This window comes from Gobio gobio (assembly GCF_949357685.1).
Source record: "Gobio gobio genome assembly, chromosome: 7".
In the NCBI taxonomy this organism is placed as follows: Eukaryota; Metazoa; Chordata; class Actinopteri; order Cypriniformes; family Gobionidae; genus Gobio; species Gobio gobio.
Window position 1 is genome coordinate 11,656,924 of NC_137103.1, and position 22,314 is coordinate 11,679,237.

General features: G+C 38.0%; 1 protein-coding gene across 2 annotated transcripts; it reads left to right on the forward strand.

Moving 5' to 3' along the window:
• Positions 1-3,198: 3,198 nt before the first annotated feature.
• On the forward strand, positions 3,199-21,093 carry LOC307129000 (uncharacterized protein). Of its 2 annotated transcripts, none has more exons than XM_079821111.1 (3): positions 3,199-3,263; positions 4,870-5,048; positions 19,594-21,093. In XM_079821111.1, the coding sequence occupies exons 2-3, from the start codon at positions 4,937-4,939 to the stop codon at positions 20,601-20,603; spliced, it is 1,122 nt and encodes a 373-aa protein (XP_079677237.1). In that variant the 5' UTR covers positions 3,199-3,263; positions 4,870-4,936; the 3' UTR covers positions 20,604-21,093. The 2 variants fall into 2 exon arrangements, with proteins under 2 accessions (XP_079677237.1, XP_079677238.1); XM_079821112.1 differs by having other exon boundaries at positions 4,887-5,048.
• The last annotated feature ends 1,221 nt before the right edge of the window (positions 21,094-22,314 follow it).

The following is a 22,314-nucleotide window of genomic DNA, read 5'->3' on the forward strand; positions in this document are numbered from 1 at the left end:
CAAATTCAATAAAGTCAATGTAGACATTTTACACCTTTTAGACTCTTATATATGGAGTCAAATAATACACACCTCGCTCCGCTCACCAAGGGTGCAAACTTACTGGCTGCTTTCCTGAGTTAGCCGCTAACTTGATGATCTCTGAACTAAAACAGCACACAAAATGTGTGGACATGAGACAAAATACCTTCACAGAAACAATGAGAAAAGGAAATACAACTACTTAATGCTACAGAGTGAACAGCACCAGAGTAAACTTACATTTCACTGAGGTTGAGAAGATAAAATCTGGCATGGGAAATGATGAGTGAAAACTGTTGATTCGCTATACAGGTTCCAGGGCTCACAGACTCAAACCCAGTCACATGAATGACCAGTGTTGCCACAGTTACTTTGAAAAAGTAACTTAGTTACTTTACAGATTACTTGATTTTAAAAGTAACTAAGTTACTTTACAGATTACTTGATTTTAAAAGTAACTAAGTTACTTTACAGATTACTTGATTTTAAAAGTAACTAAGTTAGATTACAAGTTACTTTATTAGTTACATTCATCAGTTGCCGACAACACCTCTGCAGCCTCAACATAGAAATGACAACCGTTTTTGCCAACACTTTATTGGAAAGTGCATTTTTAATAGTAACGTCAACAATGTATCTCCTGAAATTGTATCTCCAAAAAAAATATTTTGACTAATTTTATAAAATCTAAACATGTTAATGAAAAGGTACAAATTACTTTGTGTTCTTATTAAATACATTTATGAAAAACAATTTAAATTTATTTTTTTAATTTATATTTATATATGAATATAAATAATTATATGGGCCTACACAAATAATATAAAATTACAAGATTTATAGTTTATTGTAAACCTGATGTGCAGCTCTGTAAAGGGACAACAATTATATGATCGATACGTGAGAACAATATATTTTTTAATAATCAATTAAGTGCTCAAAACTATGAAAATATATGAAACGCTTCAAAACAGAGCGGCAACAAAGCGCTTATGCGCATCCCGTGTGCAGAATGATGCGCTTAAAGCAACATGGAATCAGAGTGTGCAGTGCAGCGCGAGTGCACATTGAAGAGTTCACGGCATAAAGAGAAGATGAGCGTCGAGCCCACAAATCCTAGTCTACTATGTAGCCTATATCGGTCCAAACATTCACTGATTATTTGTTTCTTCACAGTTTTAAATTCCGGTTATTGTGCGTGTGATGCTAATTAATAGTCCTTGTGTTGTCACCTGGGTAGCTCGAGCACAACATCTTTCAGAAACCGCTAGATAAACTCCAGCAAGATAAATTATTTTATCAACATATCAAGTATTATAACGGGAATATTTCATATGGAGTGAGCTTTACCGAGCAGCTGCTGACTGGAACCGAACGCGACGCGCAGTTTTGCTGAACGGAGAATGATTGACAGCTACAGCGGAGGAAAGACATACATTCAGCTATGGAATGGCTTTAGATGACTTTGTAGGCTGCTAGCAAATAATAATATGTGAATAATGATTGCTGAAGGATAATGTGACAATATATATTTCTGATGATTATTTATGATCACGACATGCCTAATCTGAGCAAGTGACTGCCTGTCTTGAGACGGAGTGGCTGCCTCGTAATTCTCCTCTATGCAGGAAAACCCCTGCTGAGACTCAACAAGAAAGCAAATATATATATTTTTAGTAAGGAAAATGACAAAAATAGTAACGCACAGTGACTTGGATAAGTTACTTTAATCTGATTACTGGTTTGGAAATAGTAACGCGTTAGATTACTTGTTACTGGAAAAAGTGGTCAGATTAGGGTAACGCGTTACTGGCATCACTGTGAATGACCTGACTGTAGCTGTGTCTCATTTCGAAAGGCTGCATCCTCCGGAGGTCGCATTTGAAGGCTGCGTCTGAAGGCTGTCTCATTTCAAAAAAGTAAGTAGGATACTCCGAATGCGACCTTCAAATGCGCCCTTCTTTTCAGGAATTCGGAGTGTGCATGAGATGTATCCTTCGTTGCTGCAGATAACCCACAATTATTTGCGTCGCCATTAACAACCGTCATGTTTTTTAAATTTTATTTGAAAAAATGGCGCCGCCGGCTGATATACATGCAAGCGAAGATGTGGTGTTTAAACTTAAGTAGTTTAAAGCTTGTTTTTGTTTTTAAGCTGTGTATATACCTCAAATAGATAGTTGTGGTAAACAGGATTACAAGTGTTGTGATTTTTTTTTTAAACGTTTAGAACAGTACTTTGCTGTCAAGGCAAAACATTTCATAGTCATTTTCAAGTTATAAATAATTTTCATTCATATAACTGGTGTGAGAGCGCAACTCCACGGTGAACGTGTTGGCATAGCAACGTGATACTTCCTGCCTGTGTGTCCTACGGAGGACGTCTCGTTTAATTCTGATTAAGGACTCTCCGTATACCGCATCCTTCATAGGATGTGTCCTCCAGAGGATGCAGCCTTCAAAATTAAACGAAATGAGACACAGCTGTGAATGAATTACTTCTAGCGGCCCCTAGTGGCCACTTACAATATCAGTGACAGTGGGAAAAGTTTTGTGCTGCCGTGATTTGACATGTCGGAAGCCACAGGAAAAAAAAAAAAAAAAAAAAAAATTTGTTTTGCTTAACCTATTAATGCACCTATTTTGCACTGTTCAAATGTTTTGGGTCAGTACGAATTTGTTTTAAAGAAATTAATAGTTTTATTCAGCAAGAATGCGTTAATTTTGTCAAAAGTGCTTTTCAGGATCGAGTAAGCGTGGCCATCAAGGTCAGGCTGCGATGTCACTTGATTAAACTGGTCCGAATTCTCAAGAATGAGCGATGTACTTTTCGCTTTCAATGTTTTATTAATTTTGTCATTTGTTTAATTTCATTTTAAGAATATTTTTTGAAAACTATACTAAATTACAATTATGTGTTACAATTATACAATTATGTGTTAAAAGTTGTATTGTGAAAATATGATGGTACTATACTTTTTATATATTTAAAGATGATACAATTTTTTGTTAGTTGCAGTATAGGTTTGAAAAGGGAATATATGTGAAAAACACTAAAGTATACTTTTTTTCACCAAGGATCAGTGTGTTGATAGCCTCTATGAATCCTTTATCTTATCATTTTAATGTGTTTTCTGTATGTGAATTTCTATATCGTGTGAAAGGGACTTGTATTTTGGTGTGGCGATATGACGTCATAAGGGTGCGCCGCTCACCTGTATCTGTGATTCTGCTGATGAAAGGTTTGTGTTTTTAATCATTTAAATTGTTTAAATCAATACAATCCGTTCAGACATTTTTTCTTTAAACGTAGCATGGTATTGTATTTGTTCGAGTTAAGTGCATAAGCAAAGAAATGAACAGTTGTTGTGTGTAAACACTCGAGTAACAGAAAAGGTGCGTCTCATTTCACTCCTTATATTGTGAGTAAGTTCATCATAAAAATCGCAAATTGCTGTATGCTCTCTGGCAAGTAATGATAAGAGAAACGGAGCTTTTCGAAACCGATTCAACTGAATCACATGATTCAGAGGGTGCGTTCCAGTCGACCGTAAGTGGACTGCGAAGTGGACTTCAGAGGGTATTCCGCCATCTTAAGTGAGATTCCAATCCAAAGGGAGCGAACATGTTCAGTCCGAAGGGCTCTGCGAACGGCGCAGGGAAGAAGGGAACATCGATACATCACTTCACAGGAAGTAGAGAGTGAAAATCACCCAAATGTCTTTGCGCGTCGCGTGCATCACCTGTCTGAACTAATGATGGTGCAGAGCCGTTGGTTGTTTTTAAACAGCTCTGCGATTAAGGAGTTTACATATGCATTTGAATATTCATAGTTATTATACAAACTAGAGTATTTATGAATGGTTATGGCAATAACTGTTACATTTGTATATTATATTTTATGAAAATATAAACAAATTAAAAGTGTTGAGAAGCACCTGAGGGCTGTCATGTTTTATATTTTACTTTATTTACCTCAGGAATGTTTACTGTGCAGCTGCACTTGGGAAAGAAAGCGCAGGAGATGAGACCGCTACAAAGACCATTAAGAATAGCCTACATACATAGTTAACCAAATCAAAGTATTTTCATATTGAATGACAGGTGCAGCTTCAAATCTGTTCAATAGAGAATGGGAACGTGACGTCAGCAACGCAATGCATTCGTGGTCTTTAGAGAATGAGTAGTAGTGGAGGTAGACTTTAAAACTTGTATTATACAGTTAAAAACACATTTGAATGGTCACCGCTTGCTGTGTTATGAACTGCCATAGCCGCTATTTTACAACCTGCGTGGAAAACATATCTCAAATCACGCGCAATATTTCAGTTTACCAGCTTGGAATAATGACAAAATTTTTCTCCTCTTTTCCACCTCGCCAACGATAACTTCTACTTCAAATTGAGTGAAGTTACGTTTTTTTTATTTCCTCTCTGTGTTTGCCATGATTTCGCAATCGATGAATATTAACTTGTGGGCGTTTCACAGACTATTTATGGTCAACTATGGGCGTGACATGAAGCCACAAAAGCTGCGCTACATTTAGAATTGATTGTGATTTATTAAAGGAAAACTGCGTAGGATGTGCGTGCGCACGGTTTTATAAATCCGAATAGTTCTGTGCGTACGCACGTCCTATGTTTCATCCGTACGCCACTTCTGACGAAAATCCTACGCAAAGTTTTATAAATGAGGCCCCAGGTCATTAAAGTCCATGAACTCTCACTCTGACTGACACTCTTACCAGTGCGCTGACTACTGAACTAGGGAGCTGATTGAGACGCACCCAGAGATTTAGTTTGGATGTGTGTTTCTTTTTGTTCATTATCCTCATCTTAAACATGACAGAGTGTCCAAACACACAGAAAAACTCCTGGTGAAGCGACTGAGATCCATGTGACACACTATTATAAAGATGGCGTTTATTAAAGTGGAGAGTGAAGACGCGTTTATTAAAGAGGAGAGTGAAGACGTGAAGATTGAAGAGACATTCAGAGTCAAACATGAAGATACTGATGAACAAACAGGTTGGTTTCCTTCTCAAAGTCTTTCTTCAGTCATTCTGCCTCATGCTTGTCTTTATCTGTATTGATGCAACTTGTGACCAAATCAATGATGACACTCATTAAATGAGGATAAACTATAAAGAAATGGCTATTTTATTCAACCCAATATCAACTGAATTTTAACCAAATTAAAAACAATGAAAATCATTAATTTCTATTACTAAAGTATGCAACAATATCTAACAAATACAATTATTTAGCAAATCCTGAAATGTGAGTGATCAACTTTGCATTTGTTGTCTAGAATAGATTTGTTTTTGTCAAATCAGGGTTTGTAAACATTACTTTCTTTTCCAGGCATACTGATTAAAACATCTTTACTCCTCAAAATAATAACTTTTAAAAGGAAATAAGACTGAAAACACAGAACTGAACACAGTTGAGAGGACAGTATTTGTATATTATGTTATAGATGAGTGTCAGATTTGAGATGCGTCTGTGATTAACCAGTTCTCCTGGGTCAGACTGTGGGTTATAGTCTGGTTATGTGGTGTTTTCTTAATCCCACTCGTGCTGAATTTCTGACCATTGCTTGTTCCTGCAATGTGGGTCATTCCTGGTAGAGTGAGAGCATCAAAGAGTAGTTCAAGTGGTAATAACATATACAATGAGCAGGCATAACATTATGACTGGTGAAGTGAATAACACTGATTATCTCTTAATCACGGCACCTGTTAGTGGGTGGCATATTAGTCAGCAAGTGACCATTTTGTCCTCAAAGTTGATGTGTTAGAAGCAGGAATAATGGGCATGCGTAAGGATTTGAGCGAGTTTGACAAGGGCCAAATTGTGATGGCTATACAACTGAGTCAGAGCATCTCCAAAACTGTAGCTCAGGACCCCCGAAACAGATCAAGGACGTGTAAGATGTGTACAAGAGAAACAGGTCTATTTAGCTCAAAGGGAATTATTAATTAATTTACAGGGAATTTTGAAAGAGTCACTTATTTTACAGCTAGCCTGAATATTGTCCCCAAGTGGATAGAAATGTTGATCGGTGTAAACCCGAGTTCTGGCTGTCTTTCTCTGCCTTTGAGAAAATGACAGGCCAGACGAGCCAATCCTGAAGTCTCCTGGTTTGACGTCCAAGCAGGAACGGTTTCCTCCCTTTCCTCCGCCCAGAGAATCTGGCCCATGCAAACGCTCGCGAGATCATTGCTTGTGAACGAGTGAATGCTGGCAGTTTCACAGTGTTTGGATGTACAAATGAAAACAGAAGTCTTTTTTCAGTTCCTTCTGATCTGTGATCAGTGATTTCTGATGTGTAGCTAATTATTTATTATTCGTGCACACGCAGCGGCTTCTCTCTCTCCAGACAGAACGGTGTTTTCGTGTTTTCTATCTTGTGAGTCAGACGCGACGAGGACGTAAAAAACACTATCTGTTCTAAAATGTGCATACAGTCGTTTCTGCTCAACATCAGCAGAGTAACATCTTTAGAGATAAACCTCACGCACGCCGAAGCTCGGGCTGCACTGACCGGTCGGCCTTCAACATCACCGACCCCCAGTACTGCATCTGGCCCACAGCGGAGGCACCAAACGCGGCGTGAGATTAAGCAGAAGGAGGGTAAGCGTGAGGGTATCTGGGCTAGGCTAGCCAGCTATCCCCACAATAAACTGGATTACATTCGATTACTGCTGTTGTGTCTTTGTTTGGGCTGTGTACTCAATGCGCATCACTGACGCTTTTCATATGATAGGAACATATCTAAAAAATAATGCTATTATCAACACTTACTCGTAACTCGTTCATCTCGACAGCTGTAATGGTACATTGCATGTGTTACAAAGTTGGTAATAATGATGAAGACGGACTCTGTGTGACTTGGACTTGTGTTTATTCAGAACTCTCAGATACAAACACAATAAACTCGCGCTGACTGACAGCGCTCTCACAACTCAGTAGTTACTATAAATAACTTTGTTAGCAATCGCTGAGCTCCGTCTCTGGTAACGTTACATTAGTGATGTCCGGTTCGCGAACGAATCTTTCTTTTGAACCGGTTCTTTTTAGTGAACCGAATCAGTTCACCAAATCGGACTGAATCATTCTAAACGGTTCGCGTCTCCAGTCAGCGCTGATCCATAATTTACAAAAGTTACTAACTTTCTGACATGAGTGACAGTCCCTCCGACTAGAAATAGACTAATAACCTGAAGTATATGCTGTAACTACAACAGTTCACTGAACTGAGACTGACAGAACTGATGTGAAGTGAACTCGGGTCCATCCGTCTCTCTGGCAGCAGCTCGTGCCTCGTAGACCTCGTTAAACCACGCCTCCTCCGCTCATTTCAAATGCAAAGATGTCAGCCAATCACAACAGTGGGCGTTTTTACTGAAGTCTCACACCAGACACGCCTCTTGAAACAGGGCATTCAGCCACAGGGCAAACATCAGTATTGAAAAAATGCCTTTTATTTCTAAATTATGACATTTTATGATGTAAAAATCATACTAACAATATAAGTACACCTCAGGAAACATTATAAAATAATAGAAAAATGCCATGCCATGGGACCTTTAAATAAACAAGACATCACTAAAAGGCTAACTAGTATATAATTAATATATATAGGCTAATATAACGAATAGGCTAATATAGTGCATGTATTCAGTGAAAGAGTTAATCTCTCTAGTGAGCTAACAGCTGTGGACACTGAATGACTTCTGAGGTAAACGTGATTCTACATAAAATTGTTTACAAGCTGTTTTATTGTCTTTCCGCGGTTGAAACCCGGATGGAGCGATTACACAACATATGATACGTTTCAGTAAGTTGTAATGTATCCTCAACATACCTTAAGATATTAATTTATGTTTATTCTTTAGAAGAGATGATCGCGGTCACTCGCACGCTGCCGCTTGAAGCTGCGTCTATCAGTCACGTCACATTATAGAGCGTTAAAACGGCATTTATCGTTTGAATTTCGTGATAAAATGGACTGAATACTCAATATGTTCGTGTGGGAACTCGGATTGAAGTGTGTTCCGCGCTTTAAACAAGCCGACTGTTAACTGTTAAAGATTGCATTCATAACCATTCGGTACACGCGCGCACCGAACCGAAAGCCCTGTACCGAAACGGTTCAGTACGAATACGTGTAACGTTACACCCCTAAACGTTATTATTGTCACCAGTTAAATAGGCATTAAATAAATGAAAACTGTTTTTTTTTTTTTTTGGTTGAACAAATGCTTTATTATAACAAACTTGAAACCATTTGTTTCGTTTATTAAAATTTCAATAAAACATGTCTAGACATGTGCCGGTAAACGGTAATACGATATACCGCAATAATGAACATGCACAATATTGTTATCGTGGGCACTTCAAAATACCGTGAATAATTATTTATTACGAATTATTCCGATTTTTAGAATGTATTTTAAGAATACTTTACCCGTCAACCGTTTAATATGAACAACGCGTCAAAGAGGAACGCGCACTGATGTAAACAGACCGTTCATGAGCCGAGCACATGGCGGAAGGCGTGAAGACGCACTGAAGTGCACATTCACTTTCAGACAGCAGAGGGCGCTGATGGAACAGCAGAAATACAGCCGTTTCCCCAGTAATCACAATCCGGTGCTCGTCATCACATAACCTAATACTTAAAGACTTAAAGTCATTTTCAAACTTTTTTTTTTTTTTAAGTTTTAAATTACATGCCCTAGATATTGTTTGAATATGTTCTGACTGTTGTTCAATCACACACTTTACAATATGGCTCCATTATTTAACATTAGTTAATTCATTAACAAACTGACAATGAAAAATACTTCTAAAGCATGTATTAATCTTAGTTAAATGTACATTTCAGCATTTAATAACACATTATTAAAATCAAAAGTTGTAACTATTATTTAATGGACCTGAGCTTACACTAACAGTTGCTTTTTTAAACTAACATTATCAAAGAAGAATAACTTCTGTAAAAATGTAGCTATTCGCTCTTTGTTAATGTTAATGCATTAACTGGCGAGACATTATTGTAAAGTGTTACCTATTGTTCTTTATAATTCTTTAGCACTTTAATCTGTTTCAAATATTTGTTTACTTTATACATTTTTGTGTATTGCTTTATTGTATTTAAATGTTTGGTTCTTTTGTTATAATAAAGTTTTTAAACCTGTTATAGTATGACAACACTTTTTTTGCAACTTTTTTTAAATATCGTGATAATACCGTATACCGTGATAAAAGCTTCAGCAATTAATCGCAACATGAAAATTTGATACCGGCACATGCCTAAACATGTCTAATCAACCAAATTCAATAAATGGTTATGAATTAGATTAACAACTTATTTTTATCATTAACTAATTAAAATGTTTAAGAATCCTATGAATTTTTTCTTTTTATGATTTTTATACAAATATATGACCAAAACTGTGGTAATTAAATAAAATGTAACAAACCTTTATCGTTTTATTTTTTGGCAAATGCTGCAAAACAGAGATTTTCAAAAACGTTTATTTTGATGGGTTTTAGTGAAGAGCTGCTTCTGTGAAAACCTGTTTCAGAGTGTATTTGACTGGTTTTTAAAATGTTCATGTGTTCATGTCCAAATATGGTTTGTGAGACGTTAAAACCATGGTTAAAACACCACCACGCGCATTGCGTACTTGAGTAGGCTATGTAGTAGATGAAACGGCGCTGCTCATCACAGAGACAGAACAAGCAGATAATTTATTTATATAGCAGTGTTTTGCTTTAATATCTGCGTTATACTGTAAATTAATTGTCGTGACTGGATTCCGGGATTCCCCCTGCATCACAGAAATCACTCGGCCTTAAGTTAAAAACACACCTTTATCTGCACAGAGGGATTTTATCTGCACAGAGGGATGTTCCCGAACATGTTCTATCCGTTTCCTCATTTGCATCAACATTTTTTGTAACTTTGATAGCCTATCCTATATCCAGCCTTTTTTCTATATCCAAAGTATTCCCATACTAACTGGTTCACGACGGCATTTCGCTTTCAGCTGAATATTCATCTGCATAACTGACATGTCTTGTCCGTCTCCATCTTTTTGTGATTGTTGCGCGTTCTCCCGCACTTCAATTCAATGCATGTGTCGCAACACAATGTCGTTTCCGGATCGCTTTTTCCCCACTTTCGTATTATTTATTTATTTTACTCAGTAACAGATGTGGTTTAAAATGTAGCGAAGTACAATACTTAAAACAAAACATACTTAAGTAAAAGTAAAATTACAGATTTTTAAAACTACTTAAAAAAGTAGAAGTACACAGAAAAACTACTCAATTACAGTAACGCGAGTAAATGTAATTCATTACTTTCCACCTCTGCTTTTAGGTCAAAAGCGTAGGCCTATTTGTCAGCGTTCCACTCCGCCTCGGAGCGTGCGCAAAAAAACTGCCTGCCAACATGCAAGTATGAATTTGAATTTCCTTTCGTGTCACAAATCACATCACACCCATTCTCATTCGCCCTTGCTTCTTTTTCCACTCCAACATTCCAATTATTCGCGCCCACTAAAAGCTGCACATATATATTTGCTTATCCCGATAGGCCTATGTAAACGTTTTAGAAAAAGTTCCATCGATTCACTGATTCGATATTTATATAATCGCTACGAATCTACAATATGTATTGTCATATGATATCACCCATCCCTAACATGCAGTAACGCTAATGCTTCAAACACATTTGACAAGCTACTTCAATCAACCAGTAGAATTGACCATGACATCCTTATTCCAGAAAAGTTGTGCATGAATGTTGGGGGTGGGGGGAGGGGCGTGTCTGGTCTGAACTAGTTGATGCATGAAAACAGCACCCTGATAAAGAGGTTGACTGGCTCAAAGTATTTTGAGTAGTTTGAAAATACAGAAATACTCATCTTAAGTGTATTTAAATACAAATTACATTAGATTTTTTCCAAAGGCTTTAAAATACAAAATAGTATTTTAAATACATGTATCTGAAATACTGCTCATCCCTGGTTATGGGCCAGTGCTCACAAAGCCTAACGTCCCGGGGCTATGTGTTTTCCCAATGGGTTATCTTAAATAGTGAAATAACATTCCTTTCTTGCAAATCTTATCCAATCCTAGCAGTGGGGTTACTTCCAAGTCTTCAGTTCATGACACCTTTAAAACTTTATAGACTAAAATAACTAGCTTTCGGCGGTCAGCAGTATGTCCGTCGACTTGCGCTAAAATTTTTAAACCTTGAAGCATGCGTATTGAGGAATGCAGAAGCACAGAGGATAGGGCAAAACAAAACACTGGTTATGAATTAGAAGTCTAAAACAAGAATTTTTAAAGAGAAATGGTGGAGAATTTTGATATAAGAGAAGAAGGGCTTGCGTTTGTTGCCCAGCACTATCCACAAGAGGCGTCAAAGCTTGAGATGCTCCTGTACATCATGTCAGGGGTTATTTTTTTAGTGCAAGTCGAGCTGCTGACCACTGGAAGCTAGTTATTTTAGTCTATAAAGTTTTAAATATGGATATTTTTCTTACACAAACATACACCCCCGGAGCCGTGTGGAGCAGTTATATGATGGATAGATTAGCTTTCCTGTAGCTCAAACAGTAGAGCATGGCGCTAGCAACGCTAAGGTCATGGGTTCGATTCCCAGGGAAAGCAAGAATTGACAAAATGTAAGATGTGTACCTTGAATGCAATGTAAGTCGCTTTGGATAAAAGCATCTGCCAAATGCATAAATGTAAATTTAAATGTAGATGCACTTTTATGGACTTCAAAAATGACACAACAGTCACTGCAATTATAAAGCTTGGAAGAGCCAGGACATTTTTAATATAACTCCGATTTTATTCGTCTGAGAGAAGAATGTCATATACACCTAGGAGGACTTGAGGGCGAGTAACTCATGGGCTAATTTTTCTTTTGGGTGAACTAACTCTTTAAGTCCATGAACTCTCACTCTGACTGACACTCTTACCAGTGCGCTGACTACTGAACTAGAAAGCTGATTGAGGCGCACCCAGAGATTTAGTTTGGATGTGTTTTTCTTTCTGTTCATTATCCTCATCTTAAAAATGACAGTGTCCAAACACACAGAAAAACTCCTGGTGAAGTGACTGAGATTCATGTGACGCACTATTATAAAGATGGCGTTTATTAAAGAGGAGAGTGAAGACGTGAAGATTGAAGAGACATTCAGAGTCAAACATGGAGATACTGAGGAACAAACAGGTTGGTTTCCTTCTAGGGTTGGGTACCGAAACCCGGTGCCATGTAACCAGACCAAACCAAAACGCAGATTTCGGTGCTTCATTTTGGTGCCATTTAAATTCAAACTGTGCTGTCACTCTTTCGCGGGCGCTGAGCCAGAGAAAAACACGTTCAGCGCTTGTCACATATCACAACTATTTAGTATTTTCAATCACATAATGTTTATTTTAGGTTTCAGTTAACTATATAGTTTACTCTATTCTTCTCCCAGTTCAGCTCATTTTCTTCTTCAGTTCATTTTGTGAGGCGTGGATGAAGTTACGTGATGTAAATCCAACAGATCTGATTCTCTGAATTGCGGCGCAAACTTGCGCATTATAGACTAACATGATGGCTTTAAATGACAAAACACATTCACTTACATATATTTGAAAATCAGAATATCAGATAGTTCATGACATAGTTTAGTTTGTGAATACAATCGTTTTGTGGCTTAAATTTTTTTTTTTTTTAAAGAGCACCTATCATGGCATTTAAAATGTTCCAAATATTGTTTTAGAAGTCCCCAACAACAGTTTTGCATGCATGCAATGACAAAAAAGACTTTAGTTTTCTTATAATATGCATTTATTTTTACCTGTTTTGACAGCGATTCTCAGATGATTCCTTTAGTGATTCACTTTTCAAAACCCCGCCTTTACGTGACGCTAATCTGCGGTGATTGGTCCGATGACCCAGTCAGTTGTGATTGGTATAGTCTGTGCAGATATTTTCGGAAACGGAACGCCCATCAAAGTCTTATAGTGACAGTAATTTGTTAATATGTGTCAGGAGTTATGAATATGAAAACCGCGTCGGAACCGTTTGATTGTAATATGAGCCTCAGCTGATCTCATTCATAAAAAAACTCCTCTATTCTCCTCACGAAGACTCGCGACAAATCAACATCCCTCAGGGCTTTTAGTTCAAAAGTGTGCAGATGAGGAGACATATTGATAGATTCTCATATGTCTGTGTCAAATTTCTAAACAGAGGAGTATTTTTTATTCAATACTTCCTCAAAATGCGCAGATATAGCCTAATCATGAGTGATTGAGTCTCTTATGTGTTGTTTTCAATTCATACTGGCAGCCGGAGGGCGCTCTGTGCACATGTAGTCCATATATGGTACAGACAGACGAAGAAGAACCATGTGCCATAATAGAAGTCCATAATAAAAGCTTCCTGAAATCGCGAAACATGCAAATAGACATTTGAAGACTATTAAACACACAATCACGACGATGTATGGTTTGTCTTCAAGCCACTTAGTCTTCAAATGCTCATTCTTGGGCAGATGAAAAAAGTTTGCTTTTGAGTCGCACTTCAGAACACAGTGTCTCGTCGCCATGATGTTTTCTAGTTTTCACTGGCGTCTTGGAGCGCAATAAGTGGGCGTATCGTATTCAAATAACTTGACAAGTTGACGTCATCTAGTCAGAGAAAAAGCTTCGGTCTTCTAACGATTCTTAAAAATGACTCAGAGTCGACTCTTACTTTTGAAAGAAAATAACTATATATACGGTGCACTGTCATATTTCAAAACTTTGCAGGATGTTTTTGTTCACTTAGATCTATGTTACACACTACATGAGAGGTAAATTTCAAAATTCCATGATAGGTGCTCTTTAAGTAACTGTTCAGGCACCATTTAGGCACTGGTACCATTTTAAAAGTATCAGTTTGGCGATACCCAACCCTAGCCTCATTATCTATTAATATTTATTGGGGGATTCCAAAAGGGTCGATTCTTGGTCCAACTTCATTGTATATGTTGCCCTGAGGTTCATTTTTGAGAAATATGGAGTTAGCTATCATTTTTATTCTGATGACCTGCAATTGTGTGTTTCCATAGAGTATGATGATTTAATCATCAGTCTCCCGTTTAAAAAGTGTTTGACTGAAGTCTAAGGGTCTTAAATAGGAAAAGGATCTACCGCTTGCAGTTGATTTTCATATTCTAGGTATTATCAACTGGCCAGAATTTTGAGATGGCAATAGACGTGAAGGACTATAATGCATTAAGAGCTCGCTCAAGTAGTGGGGAGCTAAACCATTTAGTGCTTTGACTGTCAATCATGGCCTGCCTAGATCCCATCGGATTGGACATTCTGTGTTAAGGGAGTGTTCAGGCAGAATCAGCTGTTTCCGTGCCTCTGCAAGATCCCTAATTTTTTAACTATAGGAAAAGCTGCTGATTAGCTTCTTGCAGACCCCCATTGCACGGTCAATCCTTCATTGCATTGTACAAGATTACAATAAATACTAATTTAGTATCATCAATATGATCATCACAATCGAAGAATCATTTGCTGAGAGGGAGTGAAAAAGCATCAAAGAGTAGTTCAAGTGGTAATAATATATACACTGATTGGGCGTAACATTATGACAGATGAAGTGAGTAACACTGATTATCTCTTCATCACGGCTCCTGTTAGTGGGTGGGATATATTAGACAGCAAGTGAACATTTAGTCCCCAAAGTTTGTGTGTTAGAAACAGGAAAAATGGGCAAGTGTAAGGATTTGAGCGAGTTTGACAAGGGCCAAATTGTGATGGCTAGACAACTGGGTCAGAGCATCTCCAAAACTGCAGCTCAGGACCCCCGAAACGGGTCAGGTACGTGTAAGATGTGTATAAGAGAAACGGGTATATTTAGCTAAAAGGGAATTATAAATGTTTTATAGGGAATTTTGAAAGAGTCACTTATTTTACAGCCGAGCAAATGATCCCATAATTCATTTGAACGGGCTGTAACTATCAACTCTGTAGTGGATATTAATATCCAAACAATAGTGAAAACACTATTTAATAGCAAGAAAGTGAGGAAAGGATGAGTTCTGAGAGATTGAAATGATGAAATCCCAAGTTTCTAGCAATATATTATACTGTAAGACATGACCTGATGTCACAGACACGCCAGGCTCCACTGTCACCCAATCTGTTAGGTTTTCTGTCCCATCGTCTGCCTCATCTCAGTCCTGTGTATTGGCAATTGAATGAATAAGTACTCAGCGCTGAGGGAGAATAAAACGTCTCACTTTTATTTAGAGAAAATCAGAGATTATATAGACATAGCACAAGAGGTGCAGCATGCTTTTAACCAATGAGACAGAGACTACATCATATAGCAGCTCATGGTCTAGGAATGTGATACATATAGCAAACAAGTCTAAATATGGTCAGATACCCAAGCTTCTCCTAGGGATCCTACAGGACCCTATCATGTATTGCAACAGAAAAGCTGGGACCATTTTCCTGACTACCCTTCTATCCTAGTGGAGCCTTCTATGGGAATGATTCCCATACATAAACAAACCATATGTTTAAACACAGAACACAGCTTCAACCAAGGACAGAATGAGACCAGTTTAAAATCTTATCACAATCACAGCGCACTCCTTCCCTAGAGTACTGATCACAAACACCTGCACCTCATCAGCACAGTAATCACCTACACAAAAGACACACTCACGCACTTATGCTGCGTCCCAATTCGCATACTATCCGTACTAAATAGTATTCGAAAAAAGAATTAGTATGTCCCAAATCTTAGTATGTTGAAAAAAGTATTCCATAGATTCCCGGATGGTTTACTATTTCCGGTCAGAATCCGAAGTGCAGATCGATGCGCACTCTAACGGCTGATATTGCCCACAACCCATTGCGAGATGGACGAGGATTCGATTAGAGCTACAAATGCGGATAAAAAGTGTTTAAAAAAACTACAAACATGACGGTTACGCGAGTCTGACGGTTAAGTGGAGAGGATTAGATAAAGTGGTTTGAGGGAGCAATTATCAGTATTTAACCTGACGAAAAGATATTTATTCAATGTTATCCACATTATATTTCACCTGCAGCAGCATTGAGAACTTTTGTAATGATACGTTTGGCCATTAACTTTGCAAACACATGAGAGGAGTCTCTGCATTAAAGACCCACGAAAGGCAGATCAACGAGCGACTACATTTCTCTCCGATACAGTAGGAAATTAAATTGAAAGTGGGGGATTTGAACTGTGACGATGATTGACAGGGCAGTTTAAACGGTGATGGGACGCACGTAACAGAGTCCGTTAAAGATGACGAAGTAGTATGTCCCAAAGCTTGCATACTCTTCTGCTACACACTCAAAAGTATGTACTTTTTCTTCACAAAAAGAGTACATAATTTTAGGACGTAGTATAAGTAGACGAATTGGGATGCAGCCTCAGTCTTTGTCCGGTCTCGTTAGCACCAAGAAGCTTACCTTCATGCTTACCTTAAGGACTGCCAAAACCTACTTACCTGTCTCCTGTGTTTCTCCAAGTCTCCATCGTGTTCCCTCGTCTTGTGTGATCCTCCAGAGTCTCCTTTGTTCCAGTTCTGTCTCCAGCCCGCTGCATCTGCAAATACAAAGACTGTGTCATTCAGTTATCCTCATCAGACTCTTACCAACTCCAAGCTCACTCACCTACACTGCTGTCAACTCCTCTGGTTGTTCAATAAACACCATTTACCTGAATCTCTTGTCCTCCGTCCCTTCTGATATGTAACACCTGAACGAACCGTCAATCATTAATTTAAACCTCCTATGTTTCTTAGGCAGGGTTAAGTTTGATATCAAGGCACCCATTCAGTTACAATCTGGTGGTATTACTTGCGTTTGTAGTTCGTATCTTCTTTGAATGGGGATTCCCTTTTCGGTCTTGGCTGGAGAGGATTTCCCAGGTTCTTTCATTCGCTGGTGGTCTTGTCGTGTCTTTGATCGATGTCTTGGGAAGCCAATCACGTGGTGTGTTGCAGATGGATTGAAAGTCTTGTGGATAAGGTTTGAAGTTAACTGTTGACTGTAGAATTGTTAACCGAAACTTTGCGGCAAAACTTCACTTAAAACACAAGACTCAACGGAAAGAAAAGAGCTTAAGTAAAAGAAAGAAAAGTGAGAGGGGAGTAGCTAGATGGCTTGAATTTAAAGGGTTAGTTGACCCAAAAATGAAAATTCTGTCATTAATTACTTACCCGCATGTCGTTCGACACCCGTAAGACCTACATTCATCTTCGGAAAAGAAATGAAGATATTTTAGTTGAAATCTGATGGCTCTGAAAGGCCTCCATTGACACAATGCACGGTTCACTCTTAAGACCCTTAAAAGGTACTAAAGACGTCGTTACAAAGTCCATCTCACTACAGTGGTTCTAAAAATAACTTTATGAATCGGCGAGAATAGTTTTTGTGCGCAAAAAAACCCTAAATATCGACTTTTATAGTGATGACGATTTCAAAACAAGGCATCATGAAGCTTCGAAGCGTTATGAATCAGTGAGTTATTATAACGTTATTTTAGAACCACTGTAATGAGATGGACTTTGTAATGACGTCTTTAGTACCTTTTAAGGGTCTTGAGAGTGAACCGTGCATTGAGCCAATGGAGGCCTTTCAGAGCCATCAGATTTCAACTAAAATATCTTCATTTCTGTTCCGAAGATGAACGGAGGTCTTACGGGTGTCGAACGACATGAGGGTAAGTAATTAATGACAGAATTTTCATTTTTGGGTGAACTAACCCTTTAAGCTGTTAACCCATTTTTTCTGTTCTTTGTCCGCAGTCTGTTTCTGATTCTGTCGTCTGATTCTTTGTTCATGTTCTGGGGTTTTAAAATCAAATGTGTGCCCATCCTCCTGGATGAGTTTCGACCAATTAGGTATCATCTTTGGTTCAGAGGTGACTGTTTCTCCACCTCTCACCATAAATTACACGTTATCTGTGGTCTCTTAACTTCCCGCTCTAAGCAGAGAGTACAGTTTAGACATGATTTATATTAATAAGAATACGATACATCTTACTCATATTTAAATTAAGCCATCCTTGGAATTATGAACAGAGATTTACACTCATACCAGACAAGGCACACTTTCAATCAGCCATACAATAGTAATACCAATTATATGAATTTTGAGTGATCTATGCAATGGTCTATGCAATGTATTGGTTGTAGATATGATATTTAACTATGCAGTAGAAGGATGTTTTATTAATAGTAGGGCTACTATCCTTTTTTTGAATGATTTGATGCAGTTTATATGTAAACAGTCTCTGTGGGTTTTCTTGTGGATTTCAATTCTGAGTCTGTGTCTTCATTCAAAGGTTGCTGAGAAGAAGATCCGTTTTGGATCTTTTGTCTAAGGCAGGGGTCTCCAAACTCGGTCCTGGAGGGCCGCTGTCCTGCAGAGTTTGGCTCCAACCCAAATAAACACACCTGAACCAGCTAATCAGTGTCTTACAAGGCCCTAGTTAGACACTTATTAGCTGGTTCAGGTGTTTTTAATTGGGGTTGGAGCTAAACTCTGCTGGACAGCGGCCCTCCAGGACCGAGTTTGGAGACCCCTGGTCTAAGGGATCAGAGACGTTAAGCTGTGGCTTGAGCTCTGCCCTCTCCAAACCAATCTGTCATTTACAAACTGCCTAGCATTGACAACGCTCTTCCTTTTGCAAGGCTAATCTCATTTAAGCTTGCAAGGCCATAGAGTACTTAGCTGGGGGTTTCATGGGTTATCTCAGACAGGATGGGGCCCACTTCATTTGTTGATTTGGGGTCTGGAGTGTTGAGTTGGGTTTTTATGTGTGGAATTATGTTTGAACGAATCATCTGGAAGATTAATTTGTGTCTGGTGCGCCCTCAAATCCTACATCGGGCTACCTAGAGGAAGCAGTTACAGAAAGCTATGAAGAGCGTCATCGGATATATGTGTACTGAGGGCATGTGTTTAAAGTGTGTATACATGTGTTAATACATAGGATGTCAAATGTTTGATTATAATCAGGTATTTTATTCTGTTTTCTTTAAAGGTTATCAACCTAATTTGAACTTTTTCTACTGAAATGGCTAACTACTGTTTCAAGTCACTTATCTAACTTCCAACAAAATTCATCTGTTGGAAAGCTGCTCTAATCAATTGTTAAATTTAATGGAATGTATATGAAAGGAAATGAAACACTGCAAACCAACTAAGAACGTAAATTTTTTATTAAAGATTTAAAGTAACTGCCATTTTTGAGTTGATTCTTGTGTCCGTGGTTGAAAGAGCTCATTTGCGAGTTAGAGGCAAAACTGATGTGTGGAATCCAAAATGAACTCCACAGCCAGTGTAAGAGTATTTGGGACGTGTGATAAAGAAAGCAAAGAATTAACAATTATAATTAAATTCTGAGATAACAGGTCACACCATTTTTAGTTGTTTAGTAGGTATAGGATTCAGCATACATGTCTAAATGGTGTTAACTTGTTTTTGTTTCTTTTCACCCTAGACCTGATGGAGCTAAAAGAGGAGAGTCAAGAATTGAATGAAATGGAAGAGAAAGATCAGTATGAGAAATGTCATGATTTCATGGCTGGTAAAGAATCTTTTAGATACTCACAGACTCATGAAACAGAAACTGGAGACCTCCAGATCAGAGTTCACACTGGAGAGAGCCCTTTCACCTGCCAACAGTGTGGAAAGAGTTTCAGACGAAAAGACCGCCTTAAAGTCCACTTGAACATCCACACTGGAGAGAAGCCGTTCAAATGCTCTCAGTGTGAAATGAGTTTCAGACGAAAAGACAACCTTAAAGACCACTTGAACATCCACACTGGAGAGAAGTCGTTCATATGCCCTCAGTGTGGAAAGAGATTTAAACGGAAAAAAAACCTTATTGCCCACTTAAGACTTCACACTGGAGAGAAGCCTCACCCCTGCCAACACTGTGGGAAGAGCTTCGCACTGAAAGCAAGTCTTAAGACTCACATGAGAGTTCACACTGGAGAGAAGCCTCACACCTGCCAACACTGTGGGAAGAGCTTCACGATAAAAGGAAGTCTTAAGATTCACATGAGAGTTCACACTGGAGAGAAGCCGTTCATATGCTCTCAGTGTGGAAAGAGTTTTAAACATAAAACAGAACTCAATTCCCACATAACACATCACACTGGAGAGAAGCCATTCCCCTGCAAACTGTGTGGGAAGAGCTTCAGAAATAAACTACAATTTAATCGTCATATGAGGATTCACACTGGAGAGAAGCCTTTCACCTGCCCTCAGTGTGGAAAGAGCTTCACAATTAGAGGAAGCCTTAATCATCACATGAGGATTCACACTGGAGAGAAGCCTTTCACCTGCCCTCAGTGTGGAAAGAGCTTCAGAATTAACGGAAATCTTAAGCGTCACATAAGGTTTCACACTGGAGAGAAGCCTTACAAGTGTGTTCAGTGTGAGAAGAGTTTCTCATATCACTCAAACCTGAAACGTCATTTGGAAATTCATTCTGAAAAGAAATAGCAGTTTTACTCAGTTTGAGAAGAGGTTTAGAAAAAGGATGAATTTCAACAAGCATCTGCGCATTCAATCTGGAGAAAGACAATTCAATTGGGATCAATGCAATAAAAACATCATACTGATGTAAATGTGAGACTGTTTGTGTACCCTTACAAAAATATTATTCAAGTGTGCTATTAGTATACTTCTATACTTCACTGGCAAAGAAGCATAAACAAGCGATAGAAGTCATGTAATCTAACGCAATCATTAATGCCAAATGTTACTGAATGACTCGTTGAACCCATTAAGAGGAAACGACTGTTAATCTTTGTTGGTGTTGATGGACTCGATGTACTCTGTCATGTCATGTACGTTGATCATCGATCCGGATGTAATATTTGACAAAATCATGATTTATTTCAGCTTTTTGTTCAAAATGTTGCTTTTTTTACCCACATTCACGTGTTGATAAAAAAAATAAAAAGAATGTCTTTTGTTGTTGTTGTTGTTTAAAAGTAGAGGCTCTTTTCTTTCTTTTAATATACTGCATGTTCAGATATTGATACAACAAAATATTCTGGTGACCATTTTTTGTGTGAAAATGATCAAAAATACAGTATAATATAGTGCACTTGCAGTATAAAACTATTAAACTAGTAGTTTACTGAGAATATAGTTCAAAGTGTACTTTCAGAAACAAAAAATGTGCTACAAGTATTTAACTAAACTAATAGTTCGCCTAAGAGTTCACTTGTTGTGTAGTTGCATCAGGAGGGACGAGTGGAAGGAACTGGGAATGTTGTGATGGTCTCAATTTTTACCTTTACTGGCTTTAACATTTTTTCCTCAAATTGACTAGGGGAGACCAGGTATAGTTGTAACACGAGAGTTGTAACACTACCAATTCCACAGATCACTGATAAGATAGGACTCATATGACAGTTTCAGTTTCCTCTGACTTCCTTTATGATGCCACATGGAGGTTTTCCAATCTGTGTTGCTATCTCTCCTGAAGATACAGCAGAAAACCTTATTCTGAGGTAAGAATAAATATAAATAAATAACTAAAATTAAATTAAAATAAGATATTTTGTTTAGTACATACCATTGTAGATAATGTTGTATGGGTTAAATCAGGTCAAAGTGTAGTTTCTCTAGTAAAGAATGGTGTATCAACCTCCTGCTAATTTCAAAGCACCATGCTAATACAGCTAGCTAAACAATGGATAACAGTGGCAGTTTGAAATAACCATCCACTTACATACAACTAAGAACATTTTATGATTTTATTAATTCTATGGAATGTCTATGTGTATGTTAAAGGTGCTCCCCCTTGAGCAACATCTATTTCAGACTCTTAAAGACAGTGCAAATGTATGCCGTTTGTTTCCATATGAGTATAAGTGTTATATGAGTATTCCATAAGTGTAATGTATGCCGTGTTATTTATTTAATCATCGTTTAAATCATTAACTGTTTCAAAATGCATGCTGTTAACAAAATCATTGTTGAAACATTTGCAGTTAGCCTAGGCTACTGTATGAATAAAAACAATACTACAGCACAACACATAAACACAACAGTACAATGTGATTTCAGGTTACAAGTCATACAAATTTGCGCTTTGACATTTGTAATAGATACGCTGAAGTGTCTCGTCCGCCCGCCGAGCTGATGTTCTCCACTATAATGAATATGAACATAACTTTTTAATAAGCATGGGAAATTCATG

What these genes read in the sequence shown, in the direction of transcription:
- LOC307129000 (XM_079821111.1), top strand. Translation starts at nt 4,937, where the DNA reads ATGGCGTTTATTAAAGTGGAGAGTGAAGACGCGTTTATTAAAGAGGAG. An exon ending in AGATACTGATGAACAAACAG is followed by an intron (nt 5,049 to 19,593) that starts GTTGGTTTCCTT and finishes TTTTCACCCTAG; the next exon opens with ACCTGATGGAGCTAAAAGAG.